Source organism: Homalodisca vitripennis, chromosome 2 (genome assembly GCF_021130785.1).
Source record: "Homalodisca vitripennis isolate AUS2020 chromosome 2, UT_GWSS_2.1, whole genome shotgun sequence".
Classification (NCBI taxonomy): domain Eukaryota; kingdom Metazoa; phylum Arthropoda; class Insecta; order Hemiptera; family Cicadellidae; genus Homalodisca; species Homalodisca vitripennis.
Window position 1 is genome coordinate 209,141,385 of NC_060208.1, and position 19,700 is coordinate 209,161,084.

General features: G+C 31.6%; 1 protein-coding gene across 1 annotated transcript; it reads right to left on the reverse strand.

Moving 5' to 3' along the window:
* Positions 1-1,537: 1,537 nt before the first annotated feature.
* On the reverse strand, positions 1,538-18,911 carry LOC124355365 (charged multivesicular body protein 4b). The gene is made up of 5 exons (XM_046806481.1): positions 18,616-18,911; positions 11,549-11,726; positions 6,506-6,620; positions 3,847-3,988; positions 1,538-2,889 (listed from the first exon to the last, which is right to left on the reverse strand). Exons 1-5 carry the CDS (start codon positions 18,794-18,796, stop codon positions 2,834-2,836), a joined length of 672 nt encoding a protein of 223 aa, XP_046662437.1. The 5' UTR covers positions 18,797-18,911; the 3' UTR covers positions 1,538-2,833.
* Between the last annotated feature and the right edge of the window lie 789 nt (positions 18,912-19,700).

Sequence of the window (19,700 nt, forward strand, 5' to 3'; positions counted from 1 at the left end):
CAGGCCGTTTTTGGGCAAATTGCCGTGATCGTTAAACTTATTTTTAGAAAATATTATCTAAGTGATAACCTAACAACATTATATATTTTTGTTTTCCTTATGAGCTATAGAATAAGAATAAATATAATATTTGGTGCCTTACCATTATTTTCAGATTAATATCATTGTAGATGTGTAAAAAAATTTTTTTAGAAAAAATAATTTTTAAGTTCTACTGTCCGTCACTTTGAAACTACTCGAGCTACAAAATGATGTCAAATTCACAGAATATACACAATTTTATTTTAAACAAATTACTTCTTATACATTTTTTTCTATTTACAAGAACAAAAAACTTAGATGGGAAAAACTAAATCTATGTATAAACTGGTTTTTTTACTCCCAAGTCACTAGAAGGGGCTTGTCTTTTCCTCCCAGTAGTGTAGGACCTATAATAATAATAGTCTAGGGCCTATTTAGTATAATAGTGGCTTAGTTTGTCATAACACAGTATATTTCGTAAATATAAAACAGGAATTGTCTTATCGCAAACCCCTCCCCATCCTCAGACAGAGGTCAAAGTCGAGCGATCTAGTAGATAACGTGACTACAGATTCTCGCCGCCCGTTCAGCTGGTGCGCCACATTCTTGTACTTTTCGTGCCGAAGTGTCTGTCTGTCGAGTGTGTGATAGATTAGTGATGGGTGACACAATGAGAATTTGGGATTTACCCAGGAGCGAAGAGGGGGCCATTCGTTTTTTACAAGATCATGACTAGTTGCCTACATCTAAAATATGCGTTGCGGTCGGCAATTGCTGCTGAAGGCGGAAATCCACTAAACTCACTCATCCTTGATATTGCTGCTTTCTAGGCGTCACAGGAAACCCATTAACAATTAATAATCATTGTAAGTTTGTAATCGAAGAGTTGCTTTTTCGTTCTATAATGTTTTTTTTTTCTATAAATTTATTTGTTTGTGTTCCTCATACTGGTGTAGTCGGTATAATCCCAAAGTAACCCAACATTTTCCATGACGAACGAATAACCTAAACATTTACCGGTAACACAAACGCGATAAACAATAATATACTGACAATAACAGTACGCAAAGTCGCCAAACAAAACAGTGACGAGACGAGTAGACAGCTGTTCCCTCGTCTGCCGCCCGGTCAAACGAAAACCGTCGGAATCATTTAAGCCAGCAAACATTAGTAACATGAATACACACTATACTATATGATATGTATAGGAAATTTCATGGAGAATACGATAGTTCAAACTAGGCCTAAAAATAATGGATGGTTGCGGAGCAACGGCCTTAAATGTGAAGCGATGGCTGTGACGGCGCTTGCCACTTAGAGGGTTAATGAAGCAAAATCTATCTCTTTCGAGAACCTTTCTCTTAATGCCGACATGAAGAATTATTATTTGCTGGTGAGAGCTGGGACTGGTTTTCAGTTGAATACTATGTCCCAAGTATCAGTGCAAAAGCAGTGACAAATAATCACATTAGTTCAGCTAGGAGTTTTGTAACGTTCCATAAATATAAACACAGAGTAAATGTACAAATACTTTTTTAATTCCAAACAATACCATTTCCCACTAAGGAACCAAATGTACACATTCATATTTACAAGATATACAGTAGTGTTTGTAGACATTACTTTTCTGATTTTTTACCTATGAATCTAAACAATTAACAACTCGAAAAAAGCTTATTCATATCTGTATGATCATAAGGTATTACGACAATATTAGTTTTGATCTAAAAAATATTTAGATAGTATTATTTTGTTAATGTAAATTATAGTTTGATTATAATTATGGATGAAAATTTTAAAAATTTAATTACACCTTTCGCATATTATGATTTTTGATTATTGGATAGTTTGAAGGAATAACAGAGTTGCAAGGCAATTTCCAATGTTATTTTTTTCATTCCTATTAGTTTGACACCACATAGATGTAAATATGCTTAGGAATCGTATTTTCAAACATACAGAAAGAGAAGGTTAAGAACATTCGATTTTTCGCATGACTAGAGACAGACTTTCAGCTACCTATATATGACTGAACTGACTAAGACAGTAGTTTTCAATAAACACTATGTATGGATCTTAAAACAATAAATAAAAATGTACTTCTTTATAACGTCACAAAAACTTGAAATCCTAATTTGTGTAACGACAAAATCAGAAATATTGAAAATACGAGAAAGTAATTCAGTATCAGAATTCGTGAAACTCTTAATACTTCACATGCAGAAATATTAAAATAAAAAACTGGAAGGATTTAACAAATTATGGATATAATTATTATGTAAGATAAAACATATTATGTCAAGAAATTCCTTACTAGGGCTGTGACAAGAAGCAGAATGGAGTTAACACGATAATACATTGGTAAGATGGTTGGTACTAAAAAGCATATATTTATAAAAAATATCACAGAACATCTAGACAAATTAATACAGCATAATGTGTTTAGACGTTACAGGTTTGACACACCTACACTAACATAACAGTATCAAAACTAAAATATAAAATTGGCATTTTTAACAGCAAACAGTTAACTTAAAACACTTTGTTTCCCCGACCACTATAAGTAAATTTGATTTACATCTAGCGCTAGAGACAAGCATCGTAGATTATTACAAATACAACCCGATGCAGTGAAAAGATTTCGATGCCTCCTTCTATTTAGGTGTATTTATACGTTTTGTAAGTGATCTTATAAAATTTAATATTGATATAATAAATAAATTGAGAGGCGATAATAGAACAAGTAAAATTAAGCAATAGCTGACAAAGGCCATTTCATATAATATACAGTTTGCACGATATTGTCATGCACCTAGTTTGCCCACTGAAGTAGTTCCTTCAAGTCCGGATCCTCTTCTTCGACTCTGGCTGAAAAAATAAAAACTAGTTTAAAATTTGTTTATGTGATATTGCTCTTTTACAGTAAATCTATTGTTTCGTGCACACAGGTGGACTGATCGCATTGAGCCTTTACAGGTCTACGCCTTACTACCACTTCAGTACATCTCTAGATTGACAATTGTAGCGGTAGCAGCTGTTTCGTAAATATTGTACGTCCATCTGGAATATTTAAAAGGCCCTGTAGAGAACCATAAACTGTCCGTAATGTGGAAAGTTAAATAAAACTAAAAACTCGGCCGCAGTAAATGCATTACTACTCTGACCTACCATACGCTACATACAAAAATCCACTAAAACCTTCAGTTATCCTAAATAGCTGTTAATAAGCCAAACAACTCATTGCAATGCACATTTTATACCAGTACAAAATTTGGTTTCTTCGAAAGATATACCCGCAAAATATTGCATATTAAAGTAAAATACAATTGGCAAAAATCAGCATGAACATGTTAATTGGTCATTTTTTACATTTTTCAATGTGCTCAAATATAATTTTTAGTTATCAGAAAGAAAAAATTAAAACTTATAAGAAAAAAATCTGTTCGACCACCAAACACTAAAAAATTTAGCAGGAAATTATCTACTAGTGTCAAGTATTGCCTCAGAAATAGCTGAATACAATATTGTGTTTACAACAGTCAGTGAGTATTTACGTGATGAGGAGTCATAAAAACATATACTTGCGTATGCACTGGATTCAGAGTCACTCAAGGACATTGTGGGTTGACAGGATAAATTAAAACCTAACAAAACTGATATTCATAAGTAAATTAATTCTTACGCTTCGTAATAATGCAACTATTTTTTAATAACATATACAACACCACAGTTGTAATACGATCAATCACCGCATAAATTTAAAAACTGCATTGTTTACATGAACAAAGGATATCTCATTGCGACTGACAGTATCAGAGTACATACCAGAGGTTTTGGCTCGGGCAGCTGGCACCGGCAACTCCCCGGCCGGCACGGATGGCAACTGGTCTGCCGTAGGACCGGTGCCGAGCAACTCCTTGTCCAACTCTTCCTGTTCCAACTCCTCGAGCTCCTTCTCCAACTCATCCTAGAACATACATTGATCTATTACATTCTAGAATACACTCAGAGTTGAAAATTGTTCTGATTTCTGACACAGAACAAGAAGCTTGACAACAAAAATGAACATGTAGTCAGATTAGTTATGAAAAACTGATAGCATATTTATTACTGAAAATAAAAGAGTATTTAACTTTACAGTGCAAGCTCATTAAGTTCGGACCCCTTTATGTCGGATCTCTGGGTAATCCAGATCAGTTCAGGAAAATTTTTAATTTGCTTTTTTCCGTCGGTGCAGACTAGACGTCGACTGTGGGACAGATTTTTGTTTATTAGTGGACTGTTCGTAGAACTCAATAATTACATGCATTGCGAGTTGTTGCGATAAAGTTGCCGGTAACAGGGAGGATCAGTTACAAGCCATGCAGAAGCAGCATCTCATTTGGGAGAGTTAATGGTTTATTTCGAGAAACAAGAACACCATGAATACCAGCCGAGCTTCTCATGTTGTAAAGGATGCGTAACCGCAGAACACAGAAACAGCGTTCGAAGCTGACGCAACTCAAATTGAAAAAATTCTGTCAGAAAAATTGAACTGTACATACTGTATTATACTTGATCGTGATTTGTATTTTTAAGTGTTTTCCACAATAAACAAATATTTTTGTTAAGTCGTTACATTCGAATCCGACTTAACAAGGTTGCAAGGTTACTATCAAATACATGATGATTTCTTTTTGTGCTATATATAATAAAAAGTTCATTTTCTCATCAGAATTTTTTTACTCTGTGCTCAACAGTGGTTGCAGAAGAGATTGAAATAAGAAATGTTGTTATTATTAATCTTACTCTATGCTTTTAAGACCAAATGTATACAAATTGAAAATAGTGATTAAATTAATTACACATATGACTGTGCTGTTATAAAACAATGTTTACACAGAACAGTTGACTAAAGTTAACAGGCCATTTCAACCTATACTATTATATAAAAATCTTGTTCTCAGAAAGTATTAATTTTACAGCTAACTTTACATTGGGAACTTACGTATTTAAAATTTGATTGCCTTTTTCCAATAAGGGGGTCAACTTTGAAATTTCTTATGGAAAATCAATTTTTCTAATGGATTTAGGTTTAACCCTCCGGCTGGCAACGTCGTAAATTACGACTCATTTTTTCCCGCCGTGAACTGGCAGAGTCGTAATATACGACTCATTAAACATCGTCTACTAATTACGTCATAGTTCCGATAATTACCGCTCGAATCGCATAAAAGTTATATCACTTTAATCACAAGATCCCAAGCCTTCTAATAATGTATTCACTTTTATATATATATGAATATTTGTTATTTTACTGGCCGCTAAAAGCTCCCGACTACTTCCGCGTGACGCGACTCGGCAACTGTTAGTGCTTGTATATAGTCTTGTTTTTTTCAATTGTAATTTCATTTGTAAATAAAAGTGTTTATAACTATGTATTTTCTTTTTGTGCATAATTAAGTGAACATTATGCATATTTTAGATTTTTAAATAAAATTAATTTTGAGTTTTTTTTTAATGACTTAATATAAAAAAGTGTTTTTTGAAAAAAAAAAGTTTTGAGTTCTGACCATCAAACATCCACCATTATTTAGGCAAGTCAAATTATAATTATGTTTATATTGTACAACATATTCTGCAGAGTAATTTGATGTATAAAGTTTTTTTTGTTTTTTCCAATAATTAATTGTACAGGATAAAAAATTAAAAACTCTGCACGAAGCTTCAAAACAGGGTGCCAGTCAAGGCTCAAATGCGCGCCAGCCGGAGGGTTAACATGTCATCTTAAGAATTTGTTATTCTTGGTGTTAATTTGATATGCTTAACCATTTAGCCGCTAGGAGCACTGAACTTTTCAGAAACTCTTTTCAAACAGTTTATGGAAGGGGTGGAATTCCAGAGTGAGATGATGGGTAATACTGATTTAGAGTATCTAGTATTTAAACCTTTACCAGTACGAAAATACTGATTTAAAGTATCCAGTTTTTGTACTCAGTATCTCTGAGTAACGGTATCAGAAGTAACGGTTACACGTACATTCTGATTTAGTCCATCTCTAAGCCCAACATACTACTTGTGTACCTTTCATCACATCAATATTGAAAAGTTCAATTATACAAGCGATTTCCAATTTGAAATCTCACTCACGACATCGTTACCAATAACATAACAGAAGTCATTCTGGGGATGTTTTTAGTGAAATTTGAATATAGATTACACACTACTAAATTCAATCCAAAGGGGTTGCTTTATAGCAAAGCTTCCTGTAAAATAACCAACAGGAGGTTGAAAGAGTTTTTGGCATAATGCTGTTATATGGCACATTTTAAAACTAATTGCAACAGCTTCTTGACAAAAGTGCCACCGACTATCAAAGTGAATTCACAGTTTATCGCCTAGGTCAGCAGACAGTGTAAATTATTAATTAACACGATCTTTTTTAGCCAAAATGCATTGTTTTTACAACGGTGATAAGGTGGTTACTTGCAAGACGTCTACTGACCTCGTCGATATCTGTGCCAAAGGCCACAGGGTTAGAGATGGCCTCTGATATCTCCTTGGCGACATCTTGTTGCTCGGCTATATCGTCCATCATGTCATGCACCTGGTCCACGTCCCTGCAACACCAAATAGTGTAAATATTTCATCATAACATCATTTACAACACTCATATTTTCTAAGTTATTTTATGAAAACAGCACAGTGTTAAAAAAAAAAAAAACTTCTTGAAAATACTGTAGATCCCATTCAAAAGTGTTTATGGTTTGTATGGTTTTGGACAAAATCTTTTATGCATGAATTATAAAATACAATTTATTCTATATTATACACTAGCTCGTAATGAGTAAGTGAAACAAAAATAATAAGAATTTATACATACTAGTCAAATTATATCATTTACACAAATAACAGCTAAGTTTTAAGCAGATATTTAACAGGATGTAGGATTTTCAGAAAAGATCTGCAAATTATATTTATTAGGCCTACTTCATGTGCAGCCTAAAAAAGATAGGACAATAATTATGTTAAACAAAAATGGTTAAACAGAAATGCCTAGTATATATAGCAGCATTGGTCTCATTCAAATTCAACAATTAGTTACAATAAATCCTAATAATTAAAACTATTTAACTCCACTTCCTTAAAATTCTGAAAATTCAAAATGTACAGCCTCTTGACATAGTTATGGTGAAAAACATTAATTCAATTCAAGCATTGAGTTTAGCTCCACTTCATCTTCTGCCTAGTACAGCAGCATCTGAATTCTAATACAGATTGACTCCTAGAATCTGGAGTCCAAATCTGTATAGATTTCATAGCAACAATGTATTTTATCAAAACAATGCAAAAAGTTTGGAACGTTTTCATCACTAACTTTTTATGAAGATCCACAAAGACGTAGATTTTTATCATCATTACCATTATTTGAGACTACATATACATTTGTACTTTTTCAAATTTTACACTGTGCAAAATTATTTTATTAATAAATTAATGTTTATTATTGCAAACTGCAAAAAATACAACAAATTCTTAAATTTTGGATAGCAAAATTGTTGTTGATCAAAAAATCTTTTAACACAAAATCTTCACACTATTTTTAAATGCTAATTAAAAATGATTTTGAAATAATAATATTGGTATTATTTTTTTTTACTGATTAATAGCTTGTGGCATTAAACCATGAAAACGCAACTTCGTTTGAATTCATCAGTCAAAGGTCATTGTACTTAATTATTGAAATATTTGTTAAATAGTTCAATAAATAAAATTTTTAATTTTATATCTGCACCTCCCTTTCAACTATCTCAATATATTAATCACAAGTAAAGGCCTTCTACAAATGTTTGCAGCAAACCGTTTATAATAAAAGTCCATTATACTGACACATTAAAAAAATATTATTCACTTTTTAAGTCTTGAAAAATAAAATTTCTCTTCTAGTAGTACTGCACTAAAAATGATTCATAATTTTATATTTAATTTGCAAATATTGTACTAACAGCTTACAAAATTTCAACATACAAAATCCCCCTTAAGCAGATTAACGAACTCTTTTGACAGTTTATATTTTACTAACAGTTTTGATTAAATTTTCATTCAGATAAAACTTTACTTTTTTAAACAGGTTTTTATAATATCTACTGTGTTTGCCATTTGAAATAAATGATCTTTAAGCCGAGGCAAAAATATGCTATTATTGCTTTCTCCTCTAGAAATGCCCTAACAATAATTTCTTTTGATACAAGGTACAAACAACATGTCTATATCTATTCTGATTTTTTAATATTTCAGAAAAAGAAGTTAAAAATACAACCTGAATTAGTTTTGTGCCGGAGTGTGTAGGTTTTAAAGAATTATGTGATAGGGTGTGAATCCATTTTCCAAATGAACCATTTCTGAACATAACACAGGGTTGCTACAGGAGTCCAATAATGAAATTCCCTGACTTTTCCCTGATTTCCAGACCAAGTTTTTCATTTTTCCCTGACTTTTTTCGACGCAATCCCCAGGGTTTTTGGCAATTAATGGGTGGAAAAAAGCGGTGTTGAGGCTAAAAAGCGGTCGTCTGCAGGCTTGGACTCGGCACGGCGGCAGTAAGTTTATTTGTGTAAAGGGATTTTATATTTTTTCCCTGACCAACGTCGAAATTCCTTGACTTTTCCCTGACTTGAGACCGGATTCCCTGACTTTTCCCTGATTTCCAGTCCTGTTTATTTTTCCCTGACTTTTCCCTGACTTCCCTGATTTCCCTGACCTGTAGCATCCCTGTAACAGCAACTGACTCATGTGCAATTAGTTTAATCTTACATTTGGTAATCAGACATTCAAAAGCTAGTAATGTTTTCATCAGCTTATCACTTAACCCATTGGTCTACACTACTTATGCAGTGGGTCTGTAGTATTCTGCATAGTAATTACTAATAGATAACTGATGTACTATTTGAAAGTAGTTTCAATTTATTCTGGCAGATTGAGTGCCAATACACTTTTCTGAAAACCTTTTGAGTGATGGTAATATACAGTTGTACCACCTGGTCGCATGAAATACTGTGTTTATACAATAATATTGTAATTGATTACAAACACTTTTTATATATTGTCGCTAGTACTGCACTACACCAAAACTTAAAGCCTGCTCTACTAACAATATTACTGCAATTTTCTAATGTCAGTTATACAAATAGATTTTTAATTTGTTACTATAATGACCTTTTTGTTCTAACATAAGGTTAAGGGCTAGCCGATAAAACATAAAAAAAATAAACACCATAAGTGGGTTTAAACGAGTTAGGCCTCTTTTGGTTTTTACATTATATTATTTAAAAGGTGAAATAACAGGTCAAATATTTAATTGTGGGGTTTTTATTCAATCGAAGTTGTATATAAATGTTAGAAAGAGCGTGTCTGTATGGAATTAATAAAAATTACGCTTTGTGAGTCACATTTAAAATTTGTACTGTATTCTAATTTACAGAAATAAAAAATCCTAATAGTTTATTTTTAATTAAAAATAGTTGCTAGATAAAAATTTTCAAACATTTGTTGTTAAACATATTATGTTACTAAAAATTAAATAAAAATATACTGAAACAAAATTAGTTTTATTATTAGCATGATTAATAAATGTAATAAAGCAAAATTAAATTAAAAGTATTTTAAATTTAAACTATAGTTTGGTTTTAAAATTTTAAAACAGTTTATAAAACTATCACAGTAATACAGTTGTTGATACAGGATTAAGGAGAAACTTTTTAATTCCAGCACAATCATTTACGACAATCATCACAACAGAAATTTGTCTTAACTGTATAACAACACTTGGAAAAAACGGAACATTTATTAATAAAATCAGTTTTAGCCATTACTAAGGCCTAGGCAAAACTTACAACACTGTGACTTTGTTAGTTTATCACCATTAAAACCATGAAGCAGACAAATCAGTTTAGTTGTTAAAATGGATAAGATAAAACAACCACAATCTCTAGTATTACAGTGGATCAGACAAAACAGCCACAATCTCTAGTTTTCCAAAGTATCATATAAATCAGCAAGTCTGTAGCCTCACAGTGGATCAGATAAAAGAGCCACATTCTTTAGTCTCACAGTGGATCAGACAAAACAGCCACAATCTCTAGTCTTTCAAAGTATCATATAAATCAGCCACAATCTCTAGCCTTACAGCGAATAAGATAAAACAGCCATAATCTCAACATTTCAGAAGACCTTCAGAAATGCAATAATTGATATTTTATAAAGTGTGATTTGCAGAGAAATATGGATGCTAAGTTGTCAATTCTTCAACATTGTGAAAACAACCTGGCTATGGCCAAAAAAATAGAACCGCAGCTATAATAAGAATGCAGAGGAAAAATATATGATTATTATTCTTTTATTACCAGTTGTTAAAACATACCCAAATGAACTACTAATTCATTTTTAACAAAACATTTAAATACAAAAAATGTGTTCAAGTTTGAAATTATTATAAATGGCGTGGGACAGGTATATGCTTCCAATACTATGTGCAACAACTGAATGCAATAAACTTTTGGACAAACATGAAAGCAAGTACAGTTGAGCTGTCAGTTTTCTCTTTTTTTTCAGCCATTCAGAATGTTTGTGATCTTCACATCGAACATAAAAGCATCCCCATTTCTATTATTACACAATAGGTGCTATAATATGCATTTGTAAATGTACAGTAGTAAGGGTAATAATAGAAATATTTAAATGAGTAATATATAGGTGGACATATATTACTAAGGATATATAAACATGTTCAGCAATTGTTTCAAACGTGTTTGAAAACATGTCTCGTATTCAAACCGAAACATTTCTTAGTTCTTAGGTTTACATGGACAGTATTATAACTAACATCTAAGTTCTTTCAAAAGTACTCTACCATTTTTGTGTGTGATCAAATAATAAAAATATTTATTTTAAAGCAATAACTTTGTTTTGTGTTACATCTTATTAAATTTAACTATATTATAATAATTTACTGTGGTAAATTATCTTTTTAGTATTCAGGGTGCTCATCTTGTCTCAGGGGAAACAGGAGTCTACTGAACAAATTTATTTTTTTTTATTCTAATAATATTTAGTAAACCAAATGCACTTTATTACAAATTAGATTTTTAACAAATTTAAATGACAAAATAAAATTTTTAACTACCCAAATAAAATTATTGTGAAATTACATTAACAACAAAGTACACAGTAAACTCCCAAGTTCTGATTCCTCATTAGATAGCTAATAATATGTAAAAATTAGTACATTACTTTTGATAAAATAATTTTACCAAAACATCCATGTTACTTTTGCTGCCGCCTTCTTAATCTCACACCAAAAATCTATGTTTGGGACTGCAATGCTTTATGGCAGGTATTTAAAAAGAAATAATATTCAAACACTCAGAGCTACCGGTAACAATTTCAAAGATATTAGGTGTTACACTTACTGTACTGTAACACCGTTGCCTTGAGAGAATTACAACTGAATATTTTGTCAGTGAACTAGTATACAGGTAACATTGCTTACATGTGTTTATGTGCTGCTTTGAGAGCATCGGCAGCATTTTTCATGGTGGTGAGAACAGCTGTGTTGGTGTTCGCTCCTTCCAGAGCTTCCCTCTGCATCTCAATGGTGGACAGTGTGCCATCAATCTGCTGCAGCTGTTTCTCGTAACGCTTCTTTCTCTTCAACGCTTGGATAGCCGCTGTAAAGCAATATGACCTTCAGCAGTGTACTTCAGAATATTATGCTATAAAATAAATTGTAGGAGAAAATATCACACAGTAAAATATTAATTTCTAACGTTGTATAGTAAAATTACAAGTACTTTGGAGGCCACTATTTAAAAAACATTTTTTTACAGAGGACCTACAAAAACTACATTTTATTTGAAAGAACAGACTTTATTTGACTTACTGCAGAAATTACATGTCATTATGATGATCGGTTCTTGTATTCTGCACCCCAAAAGGAAGCAATGTTGGCGAGTAGTAGGCCACTCTGTCTCTATATACTTCTTGTCAATACGCTATATAAGTAGAAAATAAATATGTTACTAGTAGTATCAAAGTTAAAGATAACCTCTACAAGCGTTCACGTGATCTGATCGTCCAACTTTTCTGACGTTAGATCACGTTGGACGATCTGGCACGTGATCTGAGGTCAAGAAAGTACTGATCAGAAATGCCCCTGGCCATCAGTTCAGTTTCTGGGGCACCCTGCACTTCTGGAGAAAAAATAAAAACATCCGTTGAGATAGTACCTAACTTCAAGCTCAGATCACGTGAACGCTTGTAAATGTAAACTTAAACATTTTATATTTATAACATGTACTTAAGTATAGTTTAAACCTAATAACAACAATAGTAGATAGGGACAGACTGAACTTCTTGCCAACACAACTTCCTTTTGGGAGGCAGAAATCAAGAACCGACCATCATAATGACTTGTAATTTTCACAGTAAGTCGAATTAAGTCCGTTCCTTCTAATAATGTAGTTTTTTAAATCACCGGTAAGTAGTCAGATTGTTAAAGTAAAGTCATGATTAAAATACAATTTATAGTATTCCAAGAACTCATAATGAGCTTTACTTTAAATTAAAACAAAAATTGTATCTTCGTTTAAATATATGAGGATTTGTAGTTTAAATATATAGTAAGGAAAATTTACAATATTATTAAGAAAGCTATGCTGATTTCAGGAACAAATTTAAACCCTAGCTACCTATATTTATGTGGCTTAAAAGAAATATTTTCATTAATTCTTTAAGTATTTTCAGAGACGTTAAAGGTGTTTTACAAAAATAGCAATATCTGTTAGGTATTAAAAAAAATCATATCAACCAAATGCAGAGAATCGCATAAAAATATACATGTTTTACTAGCTTTAATAAATAAAATCCATTTAAAAAAACAAACTTTACTTTTTATATTTTATATATATTTTTAGTTTGTAACTGGGTAAGTTATAATCTTTTTTCTCAAAAAGTTATAAAACGTATAAACATATTATTTTTATTTCAGTCAAGAAAAAATACATTTAGTCTTTTACACAGCTTATTTATTGTAGAGCCTACAAGAAAAATATTTGAAAACAAATAGGACTGACCCTAGGTAGTTTTTAAAATATCAATTCAGCCATTCCATTGTTATGGACGGAACACTCTGAAGGACAAATTTAATTAAATGTTAAGAAATCCTACACATAGTTTGAAATCAAACTGTGCTGTAAGCTGTTAGTTAGATCTGTCAATTCTGATTGCAATCTGTGTGCCACATAAAACTATTCAAATCAGCTGTGAAAAATTAAAGGTCTGTTACGGACAGGACGAAAAAGAGACTCGGGAAAAAGAACCTCAACTTCATGTAACATTTTCTATGAAATATATTGATGCTCACTCAATTTCAAATAATATCTATTAGATAACTCTTGTGCTTAATTGATAATGTACTAGTGTCAAATTGAACTATAGCAACTTTATAATAAAGGGGAAAAATTGTAAAACAATGTAATTTTACGGACGGGACCCAGAGGATTATATAAATAAAACACATAGTAAAGGCACGATAAATTTTATTTTTAATTACCAAACTAAAGTACACAATACTTTACAGAATTATAACTTAATTAAAACCCTCTCTAAGTTTATATATTTTTATTTAAGGAGTCTTCTTAAATTATAAAAGCTATAATTCAATTGACTTCTCAAATTTATAAAGGATTTGATTTTCTGATTCTTTTATTTCTGGAGACTTGAATAGCCCACATATTTACATAAATGCAACAATTTAAGACTTTGAGTTGTCAATTTTAAATAACTGTTCATTGTTTATTCCATTAATTATAGTCATTTACACAACTTCAATATTGTCATCATTATCGACACAGGTTTGTGTAATTCTCACATACTTTTGTCTCACTTCTCTTTTTCTCACTAACGAATTCCATGAGAACAAACTTCCTTCATTTTTGGACACAGGTTGAGACAAGAGTTTTAATTGGTCTTCTTCTTCAGAATATGTATACATTTGAGCACCGTAACCATTTCTGTCAAACCATACGTAACTTGACTGAGGAAAGGTGTCATATTCATCAAGTTCATGGGGGTGGTTTGTCTCTGTCTTCTGTTTCTGCCTATTATTTTCTTTTTCTTTCTGTTTCCTTTAAGCACTTCAATTGTATCTCAATCTTACCTGAATTTGTTGATCTACCTGCCGTTCTACCTAGTTCTTTCTTGTTAGCCCTTTATTGTTTCTTTCTTTCTGCATCTGATTTCAAGTGATTATTCCAAGCTTCCTGATCAAGTCTCAATCAATCCCTGCATTCTTGAACATGCAAAACTAACTTGTTCTTTTTCCATAGAATGTTTCTCTATATTTGAAGTCATATCTAAAAACAAACAAGTTTGTTGGGTTTATATAGAAATATAGGTACTTTGGGAGTATACCGACCACACCAGTATGAAGAACACAAAAATATAAATTTATAGAAACAAACATGATAGAACGAAAAAACAACTCTTTAATTACAAAATTACAAACTTACAAGCATTTCCAGGTATTGTGATCGGTATTGTTGTCGCTGTTATCTTATCTTTCTCGAGAATCCCGATTACGGCAGGCCGCGCAGCATCACATGATTATTTAAGTTTTTTGCACGGCACATAATTGCCTTTCCATTACAATTCAATTTATATTTCTGATCAGCCACTCTAGAATTTGATATTTTACTGATAGGTACTATCTCGAGGGATGTTTTTCTTTCGTTGAACAAAAAAAAAACAAAAAAACCTTTGGTGCTGCGCCGCGCTGATGGCCGGAGGCACTCGCATTTTGGGTGGCAGAGTGTGATCAAGAATAAAAACAAGTTTTGAGTGTTTTTTTCAATAAAGAGTTTAGTTTTTGTTGAATTTTTGTGTTTGGAGAAATGTAGGGGTAAAACACGGAAGTACAACAAAGCGACGCACCAGCTGAACGGGCGGCGAGACTCTGCAATCACGTTATCTACTAGACCGCTCGACTTTGACCTCTATCTGAGGATGGGGAGGGGTTTGCGATAAAACAATTCCTGTTTTATATTGACGAAATATTGTTCTACGCTAATCTAGTAATCAGTAGAAGCAAAATGTCAAATAACGATTCATGTCTGGGTGTGGTCGGTATAATCCCAAAGTACCGAAATATAATACAATTTGTACAGATTTTTCTCTGTTAGAGGTAGGTCTAGGCCTATATAAAATGTTGGTTGCAGTAAATAAATTTATTGTAAAGATAAATACTTTGAAAGCTTTACCAAACCATAATAAAAAAGCGTTACGGACAGAACAATTTTTAATATAAATACAAAGAAAAGTAAGAGAAGTTTATATTTTGAGGTTAAATAAGAGTACATTTTTAACACAAAATTCATTGTTTAATTGAATTTCTCATTTAATATTACTCAAATAAACAAGATTTCTTACCTTTCCTGTTACAGATGGGACTTACGGAGAGCCTTTAAAACGAGGTAAACTTCCAAGTTTCTGATCAACAACTTGATCAAAACTAGCATATCACTGTAAAGTAAAGTTAACAAGGGTTTCCCTGCAAATGTTAGCAAACAGCTGATCAAGGTGTTCTTCTTTAATTTTTTTTAAATCACCTACCACCAGTCTGAAGAGACTCAGAAGAACATGTTAATTAACAGTGCAAAAAATATGTAAAAATGATAATAAATATAAAAATAGTTATTGATTCTGCCAGCTTAGATTTTTTTCTTACAAATAGTACTAAAACTGAAAGGATAAAAACATAGTTTAAATTTTGCACTTTTCCATGGAATGGCTGAATTACAGTTTACAATTACTTTATATAGCCACTAATAATAGATTGAATGAGTGGACTAATACTTCAGTACTAAAAAGAAGTCAGGAAATTTCTACAAAAATGATGAATTTTCTCGTATTATGCCAGGGATAAAAGGCAAAGTTAGCGTAACTAAAAAGTTATAAAAAAGATTATTGCTTTGTAACTTTAATGGACATTATGCTGCTTTCAAGTTTGAATACTCTGCTTCAAAAATTGGAATTTCAAAATTTTGTTCACTGCACCCCAAATGGTATGTACCAGTATGCTCTCATTCTATTTGCGTTTATGTAATCTATCAAAATGTACCAAGCTTCTTAATGCTTGCTACATTGAAGAAACGTACTATGATTTAATGGATTACTTAGTTTGCTCACAGAACAAAAGAGACTGTATGTTTCAACACTGCAGTAAAAGGCTCATCAGGTGAAATCCTTAGGAAACATTTACTTGGAAAATTTTAAGAAAAGGACCAAGAAGATGAAATTACATACAGTGCACTAACTGTGGTAACTACTGACTGAACACAGCAGGCTTCAGTTACAGTTCGCTTTCATGAATGTGTATAACATCTTGTGTAAAGTCTTGTAAAACCTCTTACTCATTCTTTTATAACAAAGTGTCAATCAAAATATCTTGGAATTCCAAATACACAGCTTAAGACCAATGAAGTTGTGTTATTAGACTTCAGTGAAAACTTTTCAAATGTTATCCAGCATGAAGTCCAGGGCTACCACTAGACACACTACAGCTGTTCACTCTACCCAGTGGTAATTTACACCTGCGAAAAGCCTGCCATATAGTTGCTAAATTTTGTAATAAAAAATTTCCCCAACTTCAAAGTGTGCACTATTTTACTAACGGTTGTGCAGCGCAATACAAAAACTTTTAAAATCTGTGTCACCATCAGAAAGACTTTAATTTGAAAGCATTAAAGGAAAAATCTCCCTTTGATGGAATAGGAAGAACAGTGAAACGTCTTCTTAGAGAAAGTTTGTAATTTGGACGTGGCAACACTATCACAACTGTAGACAAGAAATATATTTTGTTAGTCTAGAGTAGAAAAGATATCTTTTTACTTGCTGAGAAAAGAAAGCTTATCTACTTCCAGGCAACAATTACAACAGCGTTTTTCACAAGCTAAATCAGTATCAGGCATTTGAGATTTCACTAATTCTGTCAGACAATGAAGTCGGCACAAAAAGGATAAGTACAGATTCAGATTATGCTTTGATTATTAACTTCAGTGGAGAACGAAATTTGTACACATTCTTATGTATATACAACAACCATTGGATTTTTGGGTTTGTGATTGCAAAAGGTGAATAGTAATAGATGTAAAAATCATACCCCAGCTCTATATTTTTACTGGGCACATCAAGCAGAAGATATTTATTTTAAAAGTTATTACTAAAGTTACTACTTGTTTTGTCAGGCTTTATTTTTGTTAAAAACTCCAAATTAAAAACAATTGTACAATCAAGATTTTTTTATTTTAAAAAGGTTTTTTTCATTGTGAAGCATACAAATGCCATGAATTTTATTTTGTCATGTGATTCTATGCTTTTAGTAGATGATTTTTTTAAACTTGATTATCACTCACCCTTTTTAAGATAAAATGCAATTTTTGTAAAACACTTAAATAATTATCAAAAATATTTTTTAAGCTACACAAATAGCTTGGTTTATATTTTTTTCTAAAATCAGAACAATTTTCTAATATTAATTTTAATTTTCTTTTCATTTACACTATAAATGATGAAGATACAATTTTTTTTTAATTGCAAGTACAAGCTCGTCCACAGTTCTCGGAATATGTAAAACACTCATTTTGACCTAACTTTAAATTGTCATCTTTCAATGCCAATTTGGTTATTTTTCTAAACTTAACAAACATTTTTATTTAAATGAAGTCACTTATTAAATATAGGTCATATTTACAATCATTAAATGTGTTTACGTTATTACAGATAACACCATTAAATCAGTAATGGTTGATAATATCAATGCATAAAATGTTTTGTGATTCTACAATATTGTTTTTAAATCCGGTCCGCTTATCATACCCTATCCATTATGTTTAATTGACAATTTGGTTCGCTGATTTAACTGTGGTGGTATCGGCTCATTGTACTGCAGCCCATCAAAGGGTATATAAAGCTTTTAAACTTCTTACATCCTATTTTAGGATCAGTGTGACAATAATGCAGTTAATTTGACTAATTTTTTATCAGATATTATGCTAAATAAAAGTGTACTATCTTAATACACTAATAACTATCGTCTGCTCTTTCTATTTAGCTTACTTAGGATAGCCTATATTAATCAATGGACAACACCACATAAAACTACATATAGGCTAGTAACCTAATTTACAATTACTTTTTAGAATTTCAAATCAATATATTCATTACAACCTATAAATAACCTAATTCTTACTAAATGTTCTATGTCACCAGTAAGCATCTGTAACAATCAATGTTAGCCTATTATGATATCTAACCTTGAGTTAGTGCATTATGAAAGGAAAAAATACTATATGATTTCTCTTTAATGAAGATATAATTAATTCCCAATTATAAGTTAAATATGATATCAAATAGCAGATTAATGCCAAAGAATCTGACTGACAGATTCACAGAATAATAGGATGACTCATCTGGCTATTATAACCTAGAAAGTAACATATTCCTAGTTCGATTTAAGAAATTACTTCCTCAATAAAGTTCGATAAAAGAATATAATATTACCTCTTTTATTTTTCGTGCCATTTTTTCTTGCTACTGCAAGTTCTTGTTCTATTTTCTTCTCAAGGAACTCTTGCTTTTTAACCAACATTTCTTCAGTCTCTCTAAGCTTTTGAATTGCTTCTCCTGTCGTTGGAGCTTTATCTTCTTTCTTACCACCAAATACTTTGCTTAAGAAACTCATTTTAATTTTCAATATTAAATGTATATATTTAAAAATTGGCTGTTTTCAGGTTAAACTACTTATCTATCAGCTACCCTTCAACATCACATAAAACCACTCTACTAGAACGAAAATTATTATCTTGGTGACCACTTACCACCAGTCACCACTTAGTCTAGTCCACCACATACAAAATTCACCTGTTCATTGTCCAATCAGCGATCAGGAACGTCAAAGTGGCAGACAGTTTCTGATTGGTTCCAAAAGTCAAGAAGACTTCCTACTTGTAGTTGCAAAAAAAGGGGGAAATTGTAATTGATATAAGCAGTATTAATATATTTTAGACGTAGCTTAGTTCTCATTTAAATACAAATAACCTATTAATCTACAACATACGAAAACTGACTAAGAAATAATAAGTATGATAAGAAATAATAAGTTTCTATTAAATAAGTCATCAATAATTTAAACTATTTATTATATCAGTTTCTTCCATCTCACAAAATATCTTTTCATTTATTATATCCCACACTTAGGCACGCGAAAGCTGTTAGAGTTATAATAGTTTGACATGTCAGTTGCTACAATTAAATCATCTTGTTATGTGACACATCATACTTCGTCAGTGGAAATAAACTCCAGTCTTTCTAATGTTCATAGAATACCAACAGATGTGCCTCGATGCTATTTAATTATTATAAATAAAATAAATAATGTTCATAGGATACCAACGGATGTGCCTCAATGCTAAATATTGGAAACGTTTATATGTAAAATATTCATGTGCGACTAAAGCAATTCATACTCTATCACCTCTCTCTTTACTTGTTGACGATGCTGCTCTAAACTCTAAACTAAACATACTGATATTGAAAACACAATTAACATTCCTCATAGTCACGGGAATCAAAATAATTGACTGGTT

Excerpts from the sequence above, each read along its gene's own strand:
- LOC124355365 (XM_046806481.1), bottom strand. The coding sequence starts at position 18,796 with ATGAGTTTCTTAAGCAAAGTATTTGGTGGTAAGAAAGAAGATAAAGCT. Across the intron at positions 6,621-11,548 it reads AAAGCAGCACATAAACACAT|GGACGTGGACCAGGTGCATG; the intron begins GTAAGCAATGTT and ends TTGGTGTTGCAG. Across the intron at positions 2,890-3,846 it reads TGCCCGAGCCAAAACCTCTG|CCAGAGTCGAAGAAGAGGAT; the intron begins GTATGTACTCTG and ends TTATTTTTTCAG.